The following is a 23722-nucleotide window of genomic DNA, read 5'->3' as shown; positions in this document are numbered from 1 at the left end:
ACTCTGCGGGTCCCTCTTTATGTCATCACACGTTGATGTGACCAGCGGAAGCGCTTGATACAAAACAGTTGACATGCTTCAAAAATCGTGTGAAAAACGAATTATATTAGCAGACTTTATCTGTTTGTTATGCTCTACTCCGGTATAATGTGCAGAACTGGTGGTTTTGTGAAATAAATACTGACCGCCTGTTGTGGTACAGCTCATAAATAGGCATTGAAATACCGAACTAAATTAGCACAATAGCTAACCTGCTAACTAACTTCGGCAGTTATGGCATTGATGGACAAAGGTAATGTACACCTTTTGTACAATATAGACATACACAAATGTATTACATATTGTAAATGTGACACTGCAGTTTATTCAAAGTCTTTAAAGCTTCACTCATTATCATCATATGAAACGCAATGTGCAGAAAATAAAGGGAAATACAGTATGTTCTTTCAGAAAATTGTCTTACATTTTGCTATTAATAATGCGACATATGCAAAGCCTAATTGCAAATATTTTAAAAATAAATGGTTAATCATTTAATATAAACATCTTCCAACGCCTTCCAAAATATGTTAAGAAATATTTTATCATGTTCTATATTTTGATAGAAGTTATCTTTAACATGTATTGTTCTACATAAGAAATGCAATATTTGAATAATGGATTAGCCAAATTACAGATAATTAAGTAAGGGTTAATGTTATTGACCCTATCCCTTTTCTAGTATAATAATGCAGCTGCTTTAATTTGTCATTTGATATTAAACTGAATATCTTTGGATAATTAAGATCAAACGCTAAACAATAATAAAATCCATGCAGCTAGCTTGGGCTCTTATTTGTTGGTCAAACACTTAACTGAGACCAGATTATCTTCCTTCTGGGAGCTAACATCCAGTGTCAGAATTGGATGTGTACTGTTGAAAGATTGTATTTTTTAATTAGTATTGACGCTTGCTTTCTTGTGCTTTCAGATTCTGCGGTTCTTCAGGGTGCTTTCGTCCTGGCTGATAAACTGTCTCTCCCCTCTTCCCTGTCCTCCCTTCAGAAGGCTGACTGGAGCAGGGTGGGCCATCTGGTCCTGGAAGCAGTGAGGGAAATCTGTGGACAGGAAGAACTCGGTGTTCACCTCCCTGCAGCAGCTGTGAGCTGTATAAAGAAATTAGTTTGTGCTGTTTGGCTGAAGGTGTTCTGCAGGGAGGCTGTAACGGACGTAGAGCTGTCCTGGAGGGAGAACCCTTTCTTCCCCCTCCAGAACGGCCTCCCCGAAGTCAACTATGTTGTCCTGCTGGAAGTGGTGAGGGCGTTAGCAGCTGCTCCGATATTTTCCCGTTTCCTCTTGCATCTTCCCCAGTCTCAGATCGCTACTGAGCTTGAAAGGTTGGTGCAACACGTGAGGAGCGGCCCTACTAGAGAGGAAGATGTTCGATTTCTCCTGGAGGTATGGTGGGAACTGTGGAAAGAGCAACATGAGCAGAAAGAGGAAGGAGAGGATAGCATAGAGAAAATGTTTGCCGGACAGTTTGCTCGGCTCTCGTCTAAATCTTCCAGTCTTTCCCCTCAGGCTGCCAAGAGGCTCAAGCTAGACGCTTCAGATCTACCTGCATCACCGCCAACCGCTGATGTCGTAAACATCCTCCTTCATGCACTTAAAGACATAAAAGATAAGATATCTACAACAGATCTCTGCCTCCAGGCTCTTTCCATTGCTCTAGATACTCTTTACACGGCATTCCTAATAGACGGAGCGGTCGGACTTCCTGCGATAGAGAAGATGCATATCCTGTCAAAAGTGGTCCGCATCAGAGAACAGAATGGCGAGAAACTGACTCCTGAACTTTTAAAGGAGGCTCTGAGAGACCTACATGCGTCTCGCACACCATCTCAGTTTGAACCCACCGGGATAAAGCTTGGTGAAGCCTCGAAGATTATAACAGATCTGTCTCAGTTCTGGCAAAGCAATGGGCTCCTGGGCACCTCTGAATCTAGCGGCTCAGCATTTAAACTAGAACAAAGTGTCCAGAGAGTCCTGACGGCTCTACAGGAAGCCGAAGCGCCTGAAACTACGAATGAAATAGACCTTCAGAAGTCTGAGAAAAACAGTCTCAGAGGTTTCCTGGAGTCACTATCTTTCTCTGCCGCAGAGAGCACCCCTGAGCTGAACGCCCGGGTTACAGCAGTCATCATCAAACACCGTCTGGACGACTACCAGACCTTCGCAGAGTTATTTGCCAGTGAGAAGAGTTGGGCCGCCCAAGATGAGCTCTGGTTCGACTGCCTGGAGAAGAACCAGGCAGCCTTCCAGCGGCAGGAAACGCTGATCAATCTGACCTCCACCATCATGAGTAAACTCCACAGCGAGGGCTCCAACGTGAGCCAGTGCAGGAAGCTGATGAAAGTGGTCGTGGACATTTTCTCAGCACTTTCACTAGAAGACAAGAACAAAGCGTTGGCTGCCATGCTGAGACTGTCCAGCCGGGGCTTCTTTGGCGTCTCCGTCCCCTCCGCGGTGACCGTCGCGTTCGAACAGGAGCTTAACATGGCCTTCAACTGCATCATCCAAGGGAGGGGCGGAGCGTCAGCAGCAGCGTCGCAGGCCAATCTTAACACAGCAGTGTCTTTGGTAGCGAGAGTCGTGTTCCAGAACCCTGAAGCCGGTTTGAGGTCTTGTTGTCATTCCGCTGTGTTCAATAAAGGTGCTTTCACTCTGATGGCCAAGATCCTGCAGCAGCTGCCAGGACTCAGAGGACCGAGGGGAAGAGAAGATGAACTACAAAACGATGAAGACGCAAGCAAAAAGGCAGAAGAAGAAGAAGACAATCAGAGTGGTAGCGCTCTGCTCTGCAGGTGTCTACAGGAGATGACGAAGACCAAATCGTTGTCAGCCAATGAGAGAGAGCAGCTGCTCAAGTTTCTGGGTCTGCTGATGATGCCTGTCATGGCCGCTGAGGGAGAAGAAGAAAAGATGGAAAGCTTTTTGACACCTCAGGAGGTCGTGAATGTCTTCGTCCTGCCTAACCTCTCCACCACAGGTGAGAGTTTTGTCCTATTTATAATGCTTTTAAACAAATCTGTTTTCCAGGGTTAGGGTTAATCATAGTGTAAGAATCTTTAAAACAATATACTTTTTTGTACATGAATGAGCAAATTCAACAAATCCACTCCCAGCCCCGTCCCCTTTCTTAAACCTCAACATTGACACAAAAAACAACACTTAAGATTGTTGAGGTATACTAGAATAGATTTATATTGTGCAATTTTCCAAACTCAAATTGGTTTCTCATACAGCATCTCTGTATATTCACTCTCTGTCCTAAACGGTTTGTTGGATCCCCCCGCATAGACAGGTCTTTTCTGTGTTAGAGTTTTATTCGCTACAGGGTGTACTTTGAGGGTTTGTGACTCTGCAGACCGTTTACATGCAGAAAAACCTTCATAACACACAAGGGGACGGGTAATAACCAGAAAAGCATGACATGGGACCTTTAACACATGTAGTTGTTTGACCCATTGCTAATGTAATCTTTATCTTTCCTCCAGGTCACCGCTGCTTCGACATAGAGCTGAGTCTGCAGCTCCTGCACACGGCTCTGTCTGTGGACGCTCCCGTCTCTCCTCACTGGGTGTTGGGCTGCTCTCCCTTCCCCCTCCTCTATGTCCTCGCCCAGCTGCTAAACCAGACTCTCAGGTTTGTAAGATGCGTGCACTCATTTCAATGGGAGCGTTACAAGGTTTAATTCTTGGACCACTGTTGTTGAGCATATATATATTAATGATAATGGTCATATACATTCATATTAGCTCTCAGTAATGCTACACAAAGTGGCTCAATGATCTCAGTGACTGTGAAAACGATGGTATATTTCATAGGGTTGCGCCGATATATCAGTAAGGGACGCCGTATGCTGCAGGACTTTTGCCCTGTATAGCGAATGTTTTCAGGATCGGTTAATGAAGTCCAACATTCAATGTTCCTAGGTGGCCGTTGTTTATATTTGTGACTTTGTTATACTGCTGCTACTCCTGTTCACTTCCAGAAACACAATACGCTCACTCACTCACTCTCTCTCTCTCGCTCGCTCCACACATGCACGCGCGACACAAGTATCCCTATATAATCTTTTTTTTGATCTGAATGTTATGCATGGTTCTTGTTTAAAAGATACCTAATAACTTTCTATATAATATTTGATTTTGATATATCTCCATCCTCTGCTAGGTGCTGGGATCAGACAGCAGAGGGCGCTGTGCATCGCTGGTCCATGGACACCAAGGAGCTGCTGGAGGCTTTGCTGACCCGGCTGGGGCGGCTGGTGGGGGCAGAGGTGGCAGCGTCCCCCAGCAGCTGGTCCAGAGCTCTGTTCTGGCTCTACCACAAGATGGAGAGACTGGACTGGACCATTCGCTTCCACCTCAAGCCCGTCTGGAAGGATCACTTCAAAAACGAGGTTCCTGCCTCTCTGCTGACTGTGTGTGATCTGCCGGAGCAGGTAAGATGATCTGTCTCTATGTGCATGCTGCTTCACCCAATGACAGCTTGTCTCTATCTTTTCTTGGTCACTCTACGTTAAGGCTTCTGGGACTGGTTGACCATACAGTATATGACCTTCTGTGGATATTTCTGTATCCTATTGAGTGGTGCTGAAGCGAGTAGTAATAATAATCTAAATTAAATCGGCCTCAGTCCAGTCAGAATTTCAATTTTCTTTTATTATTAATGCTGTAAATGCCACAGTTTTCCTGATTAAAAAAAACTGAGATTTATTAATGATTAGCAAAAACATAATACAGCAGCAATAGTGGAAACCAGGAAAACGGCATGTATTGACCCCAAAGGGCAAAAACGTCTCAATCTGGTGAAAAACTTTACAAAACTGCAATCTAAAAGATAGGGCTCTGGAGTGAAACCAGATCAAATAGAATGGCCGCTTCAATTGGGACATTTGTATCTTCCACGGTCACTGTACTTTAGCTACAGTTTGTTTTTGAGTTATCCTTGGAGCCGATCGTCCATTAAAATGCATATGCATTGTAACATTGTTATGCTGCTGGTGATCCCCATTTTTTTTAAAAAGTAGAATATATAAAAAAATGTTTTAACTGTAAGGGAAAACAATAACTTTTTTTTGTATCCTCATTACGTAATCCTGTTCCATGTATCGGTTACTCCCCAAGCCATTGAGGCACAAGGGTTCACACCAATGAGGTTTTGCTTGAATCAAGATCTCCAGTAACATTTGTATTGCAAAAATCTTTACACGATAAACTGAGGAAACTTTGTTCTTGGAGACTCAGCAGACCAGCTAGCAGAGTCAATAATTAATGAAAGTAACTGCGGTGGCAGCTGAAATGTGAAATTTGTACTGCTAAAGGGGATAACATCATTTTTTCAGTTCTGCCATGCTTTATTCCTGCTGATAACATCTGACCCCCCCCCCCCCGTAGGAGTGGTCCGGGGTGGATCTGCCTCAGTACGGACAGGGCACCGGGCTGCTGGCCTGGATGGAGTGCTGCTGTGCGTCAGACTCCCTGAGGACCACCATGCTCTCCTGCCTCTCACTGGACCAGCGGCGGGCCGACCACGTGGGCATGTTCAGTAAAGGACTGCTGGTGGCCGTGACCCAGACGCTGCCCTGGTGCTCCGTCAGCCAGTGGGGACGGCTGCTGGGGGTCCTGAGGGAGCTCATCACCTCGGCCCGCCTCTACGTCCCCTTCTCGCTGGAGTACGTGGAGTACCTGCCCCTTCTGGACCTGAGGAGGTTCTCCTGCGAGCTGCGCCTGTCCGTCCTCCTGCTCCGGGTCCTGCAGCTGCTCTGTGGGTCCAGCTGCTCTGACTGGCTGTCTGCTGAGGGGTGGGGGCACGTCGGCAGGTTATACGCCCACGCCGTGAGGGAGGTGATGAACTCAGTCAGAGCCAAGCTGCCCCTTCCTGCCTCGGCTCCTCTGACCATCTCCACGCATCCTAAAATGTCCAAATCCCCGCTGAAGTCCAAAGAGTCCCACATGGAGGAGGAGGGGGAGACAGCTCCCTGCCAAGAGGTCCTCTTTGTCCTCAGCCAGCTCTTCTGCCATGTGCAGCACATCCAGGTAAGAGTTACACACAGCTGCCACGGAGAAGTCTGGATTCTGATTGGCTGGGAGGTTGAGCTAAAGATCAAAGAGCTAGGGTTTATGAGCGTTGCCCCCACCACAGATGTCTTTTTTTAGAAGGTTGAAAACCACAAATATCTAAATGTATAGCTGTTTGTCTACAACTTTTAGAGAGTTTAAATAACTGTTACTAAACAAATATTTGACGTTTGATGCAAGTAGATGATATTATAACTGTTAAAGTTACCAAAAGTAACAGTCAATATGTGACCCACTCTATCAAAAATAGTTGGATGTTAAAGCAGCTCATTCTGAGATGGATTTATGTTTCCAACCTAGTGGTTGATTTCAAACAAACCCATTTTTGGGTGTCAGAATATGATACTGTTATAGCCATATTCGGACCATATATTTTATATCCACAAAATACATGTTAGTGTTAAATTAAAGGTGACCTATCATGCAAAATGCACCTTTGTACGTCTTTTATACATGAATGTGTCCCCGGTGTTCCATGGAACTCACCAAGTGTCAGAAAACACAACCCTCTCTATTTTCCTCCATACCCAAATCTCTAAAAAAGGGGCTGCGACGGATCTGATCACTTCTGTGACGTCACGGCTATTGGGCCAACTCCACCAATCAGGAGGAGACAGCCACGGACATTGCCGTTCGAAAGCGCTGGATACGCTGTAGAACATATGCCAGGCCTGTAGATGGTGCTGTTCTCGCAGAACCAGCCCATGAAAAGACAGTGTTAAATTGAGCGAAATGAGGAATGGCTAAAATGCATGATCTGTTTGGTATTTTGAAAAATAAAAAGTATAAATATGCCTTATATAGGTATGGTCCTACACTATATTATTCAAATATAGCATGATAGGTCCACTTTAAATCAAGTAAAAGGTATGATATTAACCTCTGAAATGTAGTGGAGTACTATAAAGTAGCTTTAGATGGAAATACTGAAGTAGTACAAATATGTCAAAAACATTCTGAAGAACAATACCTAATATTTACCTAGTTACTTTCTAATTAACTAATTTATCTGAAGATCAGGATATAATTGGAAAGCTAAGAATCTCCTCTCTGTGTAGTAACATTCACTTAAAATGTGTTTCGTGTCGATGTGACTGACTTCTGTGACTCATGCCCCTTTCACACCAACGCGTTTTCAGCTCCGGCTCGGAGCTGGAGCCTGAAAAGTATCGGTTTTTCCTGTTCACACCACAGCGGCGCCGCCTCTTAGCTCCGGAATCCGGTTCACTCCAAAAAATTGTCGGTCTAGAGGCAAGAGCTTCGGAGCTAAGAGGCGGCGTCGCTTACGTCGAGGCGTGCAATAAAATAAACCCACCTGAACATGGGTCGACTGAAGAGTCTCGTCATGCCTGCCTACAAGCAGTAGTGCTGAGCAAAGTGACTAGAAGGCAACCACACACTTATAAAAAAAAAAACACACTTTATAAAGTCAGGCAACACTAACCAGGCTTCGTGGGATTCTGTTTATTTTCACCTTACTTTGACCATCCGTTTGCTGTTATTGATCATTGTGGAGAGAGGCAGAGGTTTTAGCAGCTATCGGATGGAATCAATACATGGGCTGCACAGGTTATCATGTCCGACTATCACAAGTAGAATCATAATGAAAAATACGCCGGTAAAAGGTGCCTGTAGAAAACAGTTTATGCCACAATAGGATAGCAATAGCGAGTAGTCAGTTTAGCTTCGGTTGCTATGCTAACATCACCCATTTTAACTTTCATAACAGCGCTGTGATGCCAAACAGCGTTAATTCAGACTGACACACACTCACTTAAGGGGAACTGGGGATATGTATCAGCTGCTTGTGTGACAGTCAGACAGTGAATACTTTAGAGCGGCCGCTGCAGTGTGAGCTAACCGGGAGCTAACGGGTGAATAAACTCCCGTGGAAGAGCAGCCAGCACTGCAGCGGTCGGTAAATGCCGCTGAAACAAATGAATAAACAATGAACAACGGCACTCTGGAGAAAAGCATAAGGTTGGAGAAGTCGTTATTTAACTTAATCTGGCTTCGTGTGATTAAAAGCAACACGATCATCGACCCGACGCAGTCCCCCATTGTTGTTGTGAGCGCCGTAACGCCGTTGGGGAGCAAATCAGCGACGTCATGACGCAGCAGCAGCAGCAGCACCAGTCAGGCTCTGGGCGGTGTGAACAAAGCGGGAGCAGAAAAGGGAAACCGGAGCTGAACCAGAAAAGCTCTAGCTCGGAGCTAGAAAGGGAAAAGCGCTGGTGTGAAAGCCGCATGAGAGGTAGTACTCCTGTAATGTTTCTAAATATGACTGAAAGTCTCATTGGCCCTCCTCTTCCAGGTGATGATGCCAGGAGGCAAGTGCGAGCCACTGTTTCTGTGCAGCCTGGAGATCCTCAGCCACTACGAGGCCATCATGGCGGCGTTCCCTCACAGCAGCAGCTCTCTGGAGAGCGACAACACCCGCCACTTCTTCTCCACCATCACTGACAACCTGCAGAGCCAGGAGATGAAGGCGGTGCTGCAGCAGAAGATCGCTCAGCTGGTGTCAGCGGCAGCTTGACAAACCGAGCTCCTGTGAAATAATGATGTCATACACTGCATTTATGAGGGTGATGGGAAAGGAGTTTGAGAGAATAAAAGATATTTCACAGCAAATGTCTCTTTGTGCTGCGCCTCTCTCAAACTGTAAAGGGTTCTTGAAGATGTTGAGGCTCCGATATTTACATTAAATGATGTAACTAATGTTAGATCAACTGTTCTACCTGGTGCTCCCTGTCTTTAGGACATGTATACGTTAGTACTCTCAACCACAGAATTAGCAAAACATATTTTATCAAGTAAAGACTTTGTTTTATTGGTACAAAAGTATTCTCTGCAAACAGTAAAGCTACAGTAATAACACATCATTTAAGGTCGTTTCTCAAGTACATACAGCAGTCAAATAAATCATTTCCAGTTATAAAGCTACCTTATGCTGTAGTGCATGATGATTGAACATTGGAGCCAGTCATTGAAAGTCATACATTTAAAGAAAAAAAAGTATAATTGAGAAAGTGATAATATTCCAGAATAATCTCGAAGAAAAGTTGGTGAGTGTTTAGAAACAGCATTTCAGAAATAGAAATATTATTCATACTATATAGAATTTAATGAAAAATAGTAATTAAGTATTACTAACTACCTAATAAGTTATTGCTAGGTATATTTCAAATTCTTCCATTTTAACTCAGATCAAATATTACCTTAAATATATTAGAAAAAAAAGGAAATTCTCAAAATATTATAACTTAAATCTCAAACTATTACTTTTTTCCGCATGATAGTAACACTTTCTCCAAGAAAGATCACATTCCTGAATATATTAGATTTTTATAATAGATCACTTTTCATTCCTCCTTAATGGCTTTGTCCTATCTTTAGCCTCAGTCCGTCTTCCGCCCGGTTCTGCCCGCCCCTTGGCTCAGTCTCAGGTACAGTCTCTTAGCTTTCCTCAGCAGCAGGATGAACCAGTAGACCTGAGGAGCCAGGATGGCCAGGTTACCCACGTTGCAGTGCAGCGGCAGATGGAAGGCCACTCTGTGCAGGGGAACCCCAAACTGCCGGCCGTACATCCAGTACATGAAGGGGAAGAGCAGGATCCGACAGGTGAAGAAGCTCCAGAGGATGATGACGCCGTTGATCCGGTGCAGCCTGGTGTCATCGAGGCCCAGCTGAAGATCAGGGGACAAGAATGAATTCCCTATGGAAGAGCTGAATAGCTTTTATCTAACACTCTTTACAATTAACATATCATTCACTACTAGGGGTGCACCGAATGGGAAATTCTTGGCCGAAACCGATACCGAAAATAGGAAACAGTTGGCCGAAAATGATTAATAGATATATATTATGTATACATTTTTTACCAATGTTGTTCCGCTACTTGATTATGGAAAAAGACATGATTATGACAAAACTTAACTTAAATAATAATCACTATTATGGGTTCATAAAACATTTATTCAGCACTTTTGAATGCATACAGTACATTAATTCCAAGTCAAGTGCATTTTCTCTGTAGGATAACTACAACAAAGTGCATTCAGAACAAAGCCAAGGTGCTTTAAAACTGCATAAACATCTAGGCCAGTAGGCCTACAACAAAATAGTGTAAATAAAGGCCAGGCCTTCAACAACAACAAATGCACCTATACGTTTGGTAACCTAACGTGTTGTTGTGATGACGTAATCAAAACGCGGCGACAAGCACGGCGCGCAACAATGCTCGCGGCTGGCTCACAGCCAACATGTCTGCCGCTTGGAGATATTTCAAAATATCAGAGAAAGAGGGGCGGATTGCGATATGTAAAACGTGTTCAGCTGACATTTCTCGAGGGGGTGTAACTTCAAAGACTTTCACCACTTCGGGATTACTCCACCACTTGAAATCAAAACACCCGGACAAATATGCGGAGTATGATCAACGTAACACTGTTCTCTGACATTCGGTGATAAAGGTTTTAATTCAATTCAAAACCTTTATTTATTCAGGTGAAAACCCATTGATATCATTGACCTCTTTTTCAATGGTGACCTGCTGCAAGTAGGTTCCAACATGAATACAAACATTACAGAAAAACAAAGAGGACATCATATGGCATATTTACATTGACTACAGTTTGTATAGCTAGTAGCATTTACAGATACCAACAGTTTCCGATTGGATAGCATCTATCCTTGCTTTAAAAACATGTAATGGAACCAAGCTGCTCAACTTCCATTCCTTTTGCAGACTGTTCCAAATTAGCGGAGCTGCGCATCTAAAAGCTGTATTCCCTAAGACAGTCCTAGCAGTTGGCACATTTAATACAACCACAGCATTCGATCTCAGGCAGTAGCCATTTACAATACGCCGTGAGATCAGGGAGCAGATGTAGGATGGAAGTTTCCCTAACATTGCTTTGTAAATAAAAAGATACCAGTGATTGAGCCGCCGTACAGTTAGTGAAAGCAAACCTGCCCTTGCATACAGGGTACAATGATGGGTTAATGCTTTACAGTTTGTCACAAATCTCAGTGCACTGTGATAGGCGGCATCTAACTTGATCAGGTAATTGGCCGGTGCATTCATATAAAACAGATCACCATAGTCCAGCACAGGTAAAAAGGTCACAGTGACTAGCCTTTTCCTGGCCTCAAGTGAGAAACAGGACTTGTTTCTGTAAAAGAAACCTAGCCTAACCCTCAGTTTTTTTTTAGCAGGTTATTGACATGCAATTTAAAAGAGAGACAGTCATCAAGCCAGATACCAAGGTATTTGTAACAGGTTACCACTTCAAGTTTTTTCCCTTGCGTAGTTACAATATCTAAAACAGGCTCTGGTGTCTTTTTAGCTTTTGAAAAGAGCATTATCTTGGTTTTATCCACATTTAAAAGAAGCTTTAGTTCAGAGAGCTGAGTCTGAACAGTGTTAAAAACAGCCTGTAATTTAACAACCGCCTCCTTAATAGAGGTACCTGCACAATACATCACGGTATCATCCGCATACAAATGTAAAGTAGCTTCATCCACATTATCACCTAAGCTATTGATATATATGGAGAATAAAAGTGGACCTAAAACAGAACCTTGTAGTACACCATTAGAAATGTTTAACCACTCAGAAGACAGCCCATCAAAATGAACACATTGGGACCTTTCAGAGAGGTAGTTCACAAACCACCCCACTGCATGGCTGGATATGCCAATACTGAGTAGCCTCTGCTTTAAGATGCGATGATCAACGGTGTCAAACGCTTTGGAAAGGTCAATAAACAGAGCTGCACAACTCTGCTTATTATCTAAAATACTAGTAACGTCATTCACCACTTTCATTGTCGCAATGATGGTGCTATGTTTCTTTCTGAAGCCTGACTGATGTTTAGACAGGATATCATTTTTACATAAAAACTCCTTTACTTGCTCACTCACTAGTCCTTCGAGCACTTTAGCCAGAACTGACAATTTAGAGATTGGCCTATAGTTATTTAAAATAGTTGCCTCCCCTCCTTTCAGTAAAGGCAAGACATAAGCAGACTTCCATACTTTTGGAATTGTATTTGTGCTGAGGGAGAGGTTAAAAAGAGAAGTAAGAGATGGAGCAATACAATCTGCAGCTATCTTTAAAAAGAAGGGTTCTACATTGTCTGGGCCAGTCGGTTTCCTAGGATCTAACTTGGATAATGCTTCATGAACAACACCAACAGTAAAAGGAGTAAAACTGAAAGGGTTTTCCAGACCACATTGTTCAGAGTCAGGGATTGGAGTGTTCACAGAAGCAGAAGCAAAGTCAGTGACAGAATCAAACAGAGAGCCACAAAACACAAAATGCTTATTAAGGCAATTTAGCATAGTAGCCCTGTCTGATATAATGCCAGATACTGTGGTGAGGCACGGAGGTAGCTCATTTGGGATATCATCAGAGGAAATCGATTTTATGGCTTTCCAAAATTTCCTAGGATTATTTAGGTTTTCGGTGGCAAAGAGGTACACAGGTTTTTAAAATCCTCTGACACAGAAGTTAACCAGTCCCAATTAAAATCACCACGCAGCACTATTTCCTTGTAGGCAAGTTGAGATAAAAGTTTTGCCAATAAAGATAAAGAGTCCTTGACAGCTGAGGGGGGTCTGTAGCAGCCCACCACCATGAGCTGTTGACCCTTTGTTACTTCGATATTCACGGCTAAAAATTCTAGTTGTTTACTAATAGATTTGGAAACCATTTTGGTTACACAAAACTTATTTTTCACATAAATGGCAACGCCACCACCTTTTTTAGGACGGTTGGAACGATATACACTATAACCATTTATGTAAATGTCAGAGGCCAAAATTGATTTATCTAGACACCTTTCTGATAAGACAATGACATCAGCATCAGTTGAGCTCGCCCAAATACGGACGAAATCTAATTTAGGTAACAGACTGCGCACATTTAAGTGAATTAATCCCAACCCAGACCTAGAAATAAAATCAGCAGGACTACTGCTACTACTGGGTGAACCAGGGTTTGGTTGCACATTCCCTGATAGTAACAATAATAAAAATACCAAGCACCTTTTTCTCTTAACCAAAACACATACATTGTCAACTGTTTTAGAGTCACCAGCAAACTCCGCGAAAGTGAGATTAGAGTTCAAAAAACTGTTCTGAAGAACCATCATAGCAGGCAAGTGAGAAAGACAAACATTTGTCGAAATGAATGTCCGCGACAAGGCAACCAGTAATTGTTTGTGTAACACATCCGAAACCGTACAGGGGATGTCCACTGCGGGCAGTAGAACAGACCTGAATCCAGTAGACTTCTCAGGATGACTAGCGATCTTCTCATTGTCCAACACAGTCAATAGGTACAGCAGAATCACGATATGGGCCATTTTTCCGGTCCAGCACACAGTATCCGCGATGTTCCTGGGGAAAAATCCACGTCAGGACAGCAGCAAGGAAAAGACGAGACAGCAGTGTGGCAGCGCTCCGGTTTCTCCACGGTATCCCCAGATCAGGCCTCCGCACCAGCAGAAACAGCCGTGGCAGATCCTCCCCCTTACAGCAGCGACAGGTTAACCATTTTCGGCCGATAATTTTCGGTGGCCGAATATTTGGTGCATCCCTAGTCACTACAGATGGTAGCAAGCCATCATGCAGGGTGTTGATCTGCGCGTTTGGAGCTATTTGGGGTTCAAGGTTTTGCCCACTTCAACAGGTGGATATATAAGACTATGAAAAATACGCAACTAGAAAGAATACAAATCCCAGAGTCGCGTAAGCGATGTCACAATTGTTTTCCTCCACTAAGAGATAGCTAAAATCAGCGCCATATAGATATCCTGTTAAGCCCCAAGGTCCCCCTCGGCGGGTCCTTTTTTTTTTTCTTCACGACACTGTGTCTCAGGGGATCTTAATATTTAAGAACCTATTAATGTGTTATACCAGATTAACAGGAATAATCTCAGCTAACTGACGATACAAACCATTTTTACCAAAACAAAACACAAGTCTCATAAGAAGCATCTAAATGACCCCTGAGCGAAAAATGCTAACATACTTTGGCACAGAACTCAAAAATAAAAGATACCCTTATTACTTATCGTAGCTGCACATACAAAATATCCGATTAAAGCTGAGGTTCCACAGATTATTTAGGTATATATATCATCACTGAGTGATCCGAACTCGCAACATGGGAAGCAAACAAAGACATCACAACACGTACCTCTACGGAGCTGTCAATCTAATCAAAAGACTTGTTCAATGGCATTAAAACGAGAAAAAACGCAGCTGAATCGGTTAATCCATAGGTTGATAATTTTTCTGTGTCATATTTTTTTCAATTTATAATCCATAATTCCATTTTTATGTAAAAATCGAAGAGTAAAAGTTAGCTGCTAATGGTAGCCACTAGAGTTATCGCAGCTTCCGGTCTTGGCTATAGAGTGACGAAGTCACGCCCATCTACTTCCGGTCCATGGGACCTTATTTCGGAAAAATTATGCATTGAAGTCAAGGACCCTTGTCAATTAACTACAGGGGTCCCTCAGGGCTCTGTTCTTGGTCCCCTCCTCTTCTCCTTGTACACAAACTCGCTCGGATCAGTCATTAGCCCACATGGTTTGTCATACCACTGCTACGCTGACGACACCCAATTAATTCTGTCCTTTCCCCGCTCAGAGACCCAGGTCGTCGCACGCATCTCTGCTTGTCTAGCTGACATCTCTCAGTGGATGTCTGCTCACCACCTCAAGCTCAACAAGACTGAACTGCTTTTCCTTCCGGGAAAAGATTGTCCCACTCTTGATCTAACAATCAACATCTACACCTCTATTGTTTCCCCGACTCAGACTGCAAGGAATCTAGGTGTGACCCTAGATAATAAACTGTCCTTCACTGCAAACATAGCTGCTACAACCCGCTGCTGCAGATACACTCTTTACAACATCAGGAGAATACGTCCCCAGCTGACCCATAAAGCGCCGCAGGTTCTGGTCCAGACTCTTGTCATCTCACGCCTAGACTACTGCAACTCCCTCCTGGCTGGTCTGCCTGCATGTGCCATCTGACCTCTGCAGCTCATCCAGAATGCAGCTGCTCGTCTGGTCTTCAACTTTCCTAAATTCTCCCACACCACGCCGCTCCTCCGCTCCCTTGAATGGCTTCCAGTAACTGCTAGAATCCACTTCAAGACAATGGTACTTGCGTACCATGCTGCGAATGGATCTGGCCCTTCCTACATCCAGGACATGGTTAAACCGTGCACCCCAGCACGTAAACTCCGCTCTGCATCAGCCAAACAGCTCGATGCACCCGCACTGCGAGGGGGACCCAAGTTCCCATCTACAAAAACACGTGGGTTTGCTATCCTGGCTCCAAAATGGTGGAATGAGCTCCCCATTGACATCAGGACAGCAGAAAGCTTACGCATCTTCCGGCGCAGACTGAAAACTCATCTCTTTCGACTCCACTTCGAGCGATAGAACTATTAACAAAGCACTTATATACTAATAAAGGACTGGCTTATCTAAAGCCAGTTGAGTAGCACTTGAAATGTTTTAGCTCTATGAAACCTAATGTACTTATATGATTCTGTTTTCTTCAAGTTTGTATTTTGTTGGTCGAACGCACTTATTGTAAGTCGCTTTGGATAAAAGCGTCAGCTAAATGCAATGTAATGTAAAATGAAGAGAGAAAACGTATCTTTCGATCCCGTTTGAATTGTGCCATGAATTACACATATGATGTTTGTAAATCTTAACAAATCATTTCCATGTCAAAAAAGTCACAGTTTGTCGTAAAACTGTTGAAATATAAGACTATGAAAAATACGCAACTAGAAAGACTACAAATCCCAGAGTCGCGTCAGTGATGTCATAACTGTTTTCCTCCACTAAGAGATAGCTAAGATCAGATAGAATATATCTATCTATATGGCGCTGGCTAAGATAAGATAACTTTAACAATATGCCTGTGTGCTTAGTACCAGGTTGTTATCATACCAGCAATGGGTCTTGCTCGTTCTTTCGCTGCCCGTCTGATGAAAGGACCAGGAGTGGCTGGATCAAGTTAGCTACCTAGCTAGTAGCTAGCACGTTAGTTAGCATTACAGCCTTGTCAATGTTGTCCCCCTCCTGCCATTTTGCCACAGAGTTTCTGCTGCTCCTGGACTGTCTCAATCTCACACAGCATGTTGATGTCCCCACACACGCCAAGGGCCATACGCTGGACCTGGTCATCACAAACTCCGCCCCCATCAGCAATCTGCTAGTGTATGACCTGGGGGTGTCTGACCACAAGACCATCTCTTTGGAGCTGTTTTTCCAGTCTCCACTCAGCAAGCCCAAACGCCAATTCCGCTTCAGGAACCTGAGGATCATCAACCCGGACATCATGACCCTGGACCTCCAGCATATTTCCTCCGCCAACTTCTCATCAGTAAATGAGTCAGTGGCATATTACAACCAGTCCCTTAACAGTCTTCTTGATCTACACGCCCCCCTCAAAACCAGGATGGTCACCTTCTCGCGCTCAGCCCCATGGTACACCGGCGAGCTGCGGAGAATGAAGACAGCTGGGCGTGTCCTTGAGCGGCGGCTCAAGGCCTCAGGACTCACTGTTCACCTGTTAGCCTATCGTGAACACCAGAAGGCCTACGCACAGTCCCTCAGAGATGCACGATCCCAGTACTACTCCATCATCATCAACAACAGTACTGGAAACTCCAAGCAACTCTTCTCCACAATAAACCACCTCCTCAAACCCCAAAGTCCTCTACACTCCGACTCCACTGAGAAGCAGTGTAGAAACTTCGCCGCCTTCTTCAAAAATAAAGTTGACACCATCCGCTCCATCCTCTCTAGCCCCTCCAGTTCCAACTGCTGACCCACAGCCTGGGACAACCCAGCCTCTTCGCTGTTTCACGGTCATCTCTCAGCAAGAGGTTGAGGGCATCGTTAGGAGGATGAAGCCCTCCACCTGTGTCCTGGACCCCCTTCCGTCAGCTCTGGTGAAATCGTACATCTGCACCCTGAGCCCCATGATCACTAAGATCTCAAACCTCTCTCTCCAGTCTGGCCATGTCCCCTCTGCCCTAAAAACCGCTGTCATCAAACCTAGTCTTAAAAAACCCTCCCTTGACGCGGGAGTCCTGGCCAACTATAGACCCATTTCCAACCTTCCATTTCTGTCAAAGGTGCTGGAAAAAATAGTTGCTGCTCAGCTCCAGGACCACCTAAACTCCAACAACCTATTTGAGAAGTTCCAGTCTGGTTTCCGCTCAGGCCACAGCACAGAAACTGCCCTGGTCAGAGTCACCAACGACCTGCTGATGACGGCTGATGCTGGCTCTCCCTCTCTCCTCATCCTCCTTGATCTCACTGCAGCTTTCGACACCGTCGATCACGGCATCCTCCTCCATCGTCTGCACTCCACCATCGGACTCTCTGACTCTCCCCTTGACTGGTTCACATCATACCTCACCGGGAGAACAGAGTACGTCTCCTTGGGTGAGGCAGAGTCGGGTACCCACAACGTCACCTGTGGTGTCCCTCAAGGATCAGTTCTCGGCCCCACCCTTTTCACACTCTATATGCTCCCCCTTGGCTCTATCATCAGCCGACATGGAGTATCATTCCATTGTTACGCTGATGACACCCAATTGTACCTCAGGATCAACCCTACCTCCTCTGCAGCCCTGCCTTCACCCACACTCACTACCTGCCTGGAGGAGATACAGGCGTGGATGAAGCTAAACTTCCTGAAACTCAACAGCTCCAAGACCGAAGCCATTATAGTTGGCACCCCACATCAGGTTCGGTCATCCACCATCACGACCATCACCTTCTCCGGCCAGGACATTACCCTCTCCTCAACAGTCACCAACTTGGGTGTGAAAATGGACGCCCATCTGACCTTTGAGGCCCACATTAAACAGCTGTGCAAAAACTCCTTCTATCACCTCAGGAACATCGCCAAACTCCGCCCCTCACTCACTCTGTTTGACGCGGAAAAGCTAGTCCACGCCTTTGTCTCCTCAAGGCTGGACTACTGCAATGCACTCCTCATCGGGATCCCGAAGAAATTTATCCAGAGGCTCCAGTACATCCAGAACAGCGCTGCTAGGATCCTGATGAGGGTGCGCAAATATGATCATATCACCCCCATCCTGAAATCACTACACTGGCTCCCCGTGGAATTGAGGATCGAATTCAAGGTCTCCGTCCTCACACACCAGTGTATCTATGGAACAGCCCCTCCATACCTCAAGGAACTCCTCACCCCCCTTACCTCCGTGCGGACCACCCGCTCCAGCAACTCAAACCTCCTCAAACCCCCGAGGACTAAGCTCCGTACCATGGGAGACCGGGCCTTCTGCTCGGCTGCCCCCAGTCTGTGGAACGCTCTCCCCGACCACATGAGAGCATCACAGACCGTAGAGGTTTTTAAAAAAGGCCTCAAAACCCACCTCTTCAATAGAGCCTTTCCCTAGACCTTTTATTTATTTACTATCACCCTTTTATCTTATTTTATTCTTTTTACTTATTTATTTTTATTTATTGCTTTTTATTATTTTTACGATGTTAGCACTTCGGGATTTGAATGCAAATATGAAGTGCTTTATAAATTAAAGCCATTATTATTATTATTATTATTAGCCTTAACATGAAGTAACATTAAGTAACCCAACATGTTAAACAGTAAGAGTAGTAGTCATATTTCGTGAACCCTTTGAAGAGTACTGTCACACCGGTGTGATCATTCTATAATACACAATTTAAGCCCTGGGGAGAAATGCTAACGCTAGCATCGGCGATCGCCGACCTTTTCTACTTCATGCTATCTGCACAAATGGTTGACATTAAACATTAAAAAGACCAGGCAGTTCAAAGAGAATCAAAGGAAGGCAGGCAGGCAGCTTTGCATGACATTCTTCTGGACGTGTTTCATTGTGGTGATAGTGAGGGTAGTCAATCGTTTTGTTGACAAGACAATAGTGACGGCCATCTTGGTGACGTGTGTTGTTGTGAGAGTCTGCGAGACCAGAGATGTAGTTCATTAAGCGTTTCACACAAACAAATGTGTTACTTCACAGTTTTTGGAAAAAAATATTTTTTTTGACTTGCAAAATTATCTTTTAAATTGACAAACATCATATGTGTAATTTGTGGCACAATTCAAACGGGATCGAAAGATAATCTTTCTCTCTCCATTGACTTCAATACATAATTTTTTCGAAATAAGGTCCCATGGAGCTTCCCCGGAAGGGCAGGGACTTCGCCACTCCATAGGAGAACAGCAGGGTGAGCGGAAACTCCACCTCCTCCTTTTCTACCTCACACAACTGCCAGTTTTGGCACTAAAGTCGATTCAGTAATGGGAAATGTGCAAACAGGAAATGACGCTTCAAAATGTGTGTGCAATACTTAGATGGGGCAAAATAATTGGTATGGAAGCCCAATTTCTTTATGATGGATAAAGAGAAAGAAATAAAAACAGCGGTTACTAACAAGTGAATAAATAAACGACTAAACATCATCGCGCCGAACATTAGCCGCCTTTAGCTTAGCGGTGCTGATGCACAAACATGAGACTATGATCTATAGCAGGGGTGCCCAACCTTTTTTGAACCGAGAGCTACTTTTAAAGTTGCCAGTCTGCCGAGATCTACCAGTCTAAATAGAGAGGCGTAGCCATTACTGACAGCCTACTACCAGGTAAATACACACTTCTACTTGTATAAAACTGACCTTTGTACGATGAATACTTCATAAAATACTGCATATCCTTTATCTTACCTCTTTCTAATCTACACACATTCAAGTATTTAACTGAAGTTAAACAACAGTGTTTTTGATACAGAGTTGGAGTTTATTCACAAGTCACATACTACAGTTGGTAATGTTTTCAAGAAACATTGAACAGTGCTGCCACATATGACACAGGAAAAAATAAAAGACTGAACCCTTTTTTTGCCATTATATTCAAATAGTGTTGCTACAAAAGTATAAATTAGGCTTACTAATAAGACAACTCAGATCTGAAGCTACACAGGAATCTGCTGCCATAGTGCAATAAAAAAGACAAAATTAATAGAATCAAACTCTTTTTTTGTTGCATTTTAGTAGATTATAAAAATAAATGCCTTTAAAATAGGATGCAAACAACACTAGTTTCTTAACCTGAATTGATAATAGACTATAATCAATTTAAACAGAACAGATCTTAATGCTTGCATTCTTATACCATTTTGTACAATAATTATAATGAATAAGTTTAAACAAACTAAAACTTACAGCTGATTAATAACGGTATCTAACTTGAGTTTTTATTATTGAAATGCTACTGTTATTTTTACTGTCCCCAAAAAGCGTGTCGGCAGCCTCCAGGAATGCTTCTTTCACAACTTCGCCGTCTTTGAAAGACTTCATGTGTTTCGCAAGAACGTGACTGGCACGATAAGATGCTATGGTAGCAGCCTTGCTCTTGTTGTTGGGCCTGGTGAAAATGGACTGCTGTGCATTTAGCTGCCCTTTCAGGTCCCTCCCCTTTTGGGAGCGTAGGGCAGAATTAGGAGGGAATTCCGTCTCGTAGCGTTTGTGCACTGTTTTGAAATGCCGCTACTAAATTACCCTTCTTCGATAAAGCCACGCTCACATTGCAGGTGAGATAGATGGACTTTGGAATAGTTAAAACAATAATCATCCTCCCACTCGGAGTGAAAATGATACATGTTGGGCTTTTTTGCTTCTGCCATTTTGCGGTCTTGTGTGTTGAGCAATGTTCAACTTTTGAAGCTTCTGAAGCTTTCGGTGGAAGCGTCAGCCAATCAAATCATATGCCAGTACGAGCTCTAGCCAATCAAACCGCTGCTTGTGTGTCAGGGGCGGGAGATTCATGTAATTGGTTGTTGGTCGAGCTTCAGACACGCCCGCCGGCAAGCTTTTTTTGAAGCTGTAGTGTGGACGGGCCGTCACTCCTGTTGCCGGACAACGTCAGCGCACTGCGCACCAGCCACGCCCCGACACATGGGGTCACGCCGGCCAATCACAAAGCTTTGATGCGTTCAAGCGCATTATTCTGGCACAGGAAGATTATGTTATAGGACATTAACGATAAAACAGAGTATTGTTGTTCTATTTTTAGACACATCTCGCGATCGACTGGAAATCTCCCCGCGATCTATAGTTTGATTGTAGAAATACTGCTAAATATGGCTAAAATGTTTGGAGGTCTAAATAGTTTACCTGGATGAGAATCTTTCCGACAGAGACGAAAGGTGTGCTGAACTCTGTGGTGAACAAGCAGCCGATGAAGAAATCCCCCAGTCCCCTCCTGAAGAACTGCAGATCAGATGAGACACAGGAATCAGTGTTTGTACCAAACTGGTCAAACACACTACGTCAGGGATTCCTCCTGCAGACTCACCAGAGTGATGGGCATAAAAATGAGTAGCAGCGCCAGGTGATGGAGGACCAACATCCTGTCCTTGCTGAGGAAGGCCTTCACCGTCTGAAGAGAGTGGCCGCTCAATGAGCTGGAATGACCTCTGAGCCTCTGAGTGTGGTAGTGGCTCAGATACATGGCGAAGATGTCACAGGCCATATAGGGAGCTCCAAACAAAACAAACCAGTTGACCAGCCAGTGACTGCATGGTGACACAGAGAGCATCTGCACTTAAATAACAGTGTTATGCAAACCTTAAATCTAACATAAAAAGACACAGACCAACTTGATTTTGTTTGGCGACAAAAACCCATACTGGTTAAATTATTTTAATTGCAGCAGTGTAAATGATATTAATGGTGATACAAACTGCATTTAAAAAATATATTGAAATCATATTAATTCAAACATGACTCTCCTACCTGTCAGTCATGACGTCATTGCAGGATGCCACCACTGTGACTCCAGCTGCAGTAGCCAGAGATGCATGGATGGCAGAAACCAGCCTGAAGAAACATTTAAAATAATAAATTCTACTTTTCTAGTCTTATGCAGAAAAAAAGAAACAGCAAACACATGGCTTGGGGACAATTACACTACACTCCATTGAAATACATGCGAATTTAATAGATTTCTTGCTTTTTGGCAAAATGCATACATAGGCCTAAGTAAAAATGTATTTAGTACTTATTCCTTTCTGAGGTTGAATGTGATATATTCGGCCAACATAATACACACATAAGACCGAATAATTGCGAAAATTCTAACTTGTCATACGGTTCATAACAACATGTGTAGCCTGTGTATTGTAAGAAAAGTATGATTATTTTAAATCCGTGCCGAATTCACAAGCTCTTTATATAAACTAATAACAAACAGTTAGTAAATCTCCATAACGCATTTTATATTGATAGATAAGCAAAAACTCATTAAATTGGCACATGTCTTAATGGAGTTCGGTGTGTGTGCTGACCTCTCACTGACGCAAACTACGTCGGCTTCACTCCAGTGTGTGAACGTGTCTCTCAGTCCTTTCCTGAAGCTAAAGAAAAGTCCTGGAAACACGACAGCTCCGCAAAGCAAGGCGATCAACATGATCTCAGCCGAGTTCTTCCTCTTCCTGTAGCCGCCGACTTCGAATGATTGGATTCAGGATGGCCCAATCCCAAACCACGCCATACACCCTACCCCTACACACTCGCAGCTCAACGAGGCTCCCCCTTGTCAGATGGAGAGAGTAAATACAGCGGCAAGCTTTGGGACAAACTCTCCCCCTCTCCGGCAGAAACAGGAAATGCCGTAACTGTATGTAACAACGGTTTCAAATCAGCATCTCTTTAGAAAAAACATTAAAAATGAATAACTAAAATAAAACTCCAAACATCTTTAATTGTGTTACTTTTCTGTAAAGCTATTTTGGTTTTAAACCTGATTTTTATAAGCTTCTTAGTTTTTGCAACAATCTGTAAATATACACAACTTTATAATAAAATGCACACATTTACCTTTTTCTAGACTAAATAGGTATACGATCCTAAGTAAAGAACAAATATAAGGTTATCATGAGGTTGTTAAACATCGCAATTTATCAGTGGATGTTTGCATGAACTACATGACGGACACACACAGCGTTGAGTCTGGTCAGGTAGGGCAGCACATATCTACAGTATGGGGCAGCAGGTGAAGTCAGCACCGACTGCCCGACGACTAACTGCGGTCAAGGTTTATATACAGTCTATGGGTCAAGCCAGCCTCCACTTCGGAAAACAGAGTCAAGCCAGCATCCGCGTTGTTTTGCGGTGCGCGAATATCCTATGCATTACGGTAGCAGCCTCGAAAAACTGCCTTCAAAATAAAAGTGCTTACTCGGTCAATAACAATTATACCAAACATATTAAAATATTTACTATATAGGCCTAATGTGATCAATAATAATGTAAGAAAAACTACGTATAACTACCACATTATAACTGAGTGAATGTAAATGTATGTTTTGAAACTAAAGAGTTTCAAAATAAAAGACCTTTGAAGTCTCATATATATCCCTCTGTTTTTAGATGAGAATAAAAAAAAAACTCTCCAGTATCAAAGACTCACCTCACTCCAGGGTGATAGCATGACACCCCATCTAGTCACTCAGAAAAAATCAGGACATTCTGATGTAGAGTTTC

At 43.6% G+C, this 23722-nt stretch overlaps 2 protein-coding genes across 2 annotated transcripts; one reads left to right on the top strand and one right to left on the bottom strand.

Moving 5' to 3' along the window:
• The first annotated feature begins 71 nt into the window (after positions 1 to 71).
• On the top strand, positions 72 to 8756 carry gemin4 (gem (nuclear organelle) associated protein 4). Its single transcript, XM_079675557.1, has 6 exons — positions 72 to 292; positions 971 to 3028; positions 3537 to 3684; positions 4216 to 4486; positions 5442 to 6083; positions 8440 to 8756. Exons 1-6 carry the CDS (start codon positions 274 to 276, stop codon positions 8659 to 8661), a joined length of 3360 nt encoding a protein of 1119 aa, XP_079531683.1. The 5' UTR covers positions 72 to 273; the 3' UTR covers positions 8662 to 8756.
• Positions 8757 to 8935: 179 nt separating this feature from the next.
• Positions 8936 to 22906, bottom strand: LOC307037431 (TLC domain-containing protein 3A-like). The gene is made up of 5 exons (XM_079678299.1): positions 22525 to 22906; positions 21974 to 22057; positions 21534 to 21753; positions 21353 to 21448; positions 8936 to 9811 (listed from the first exon to the last, which is right to left on the bottom strand). The coding sequence occupies exons 1-5, from the start codon at positions 22644 to 22646 to the stop codon at positions 9524 to 9526; spliced, it is 810 nt and encodes a 269-aa protein (XP_079534425.1). The 5' UTR covers positions 22647 to 22906; the 3' UTR covers positions 8936 to 9523.
• Between the last annotated feature and the right edge of the window lie 816 nt (positions 22907 to 23722).

Source organism: Notothenia rossii (assembly GCF_949606895.1).
Source record: "Notothenia rossii genome assembly, chromosome: 4".
In the NCBI taxonomy this organism is placed as follows: Eukaryota; Metazoa; Chordata; class Actinopteri; order Perciformes; family Nototheniidae; genus Notothenia; species Notothenia rossii.
This window is presented reverse-complemented; position numbering and strand designations above follow the sequence as displayed.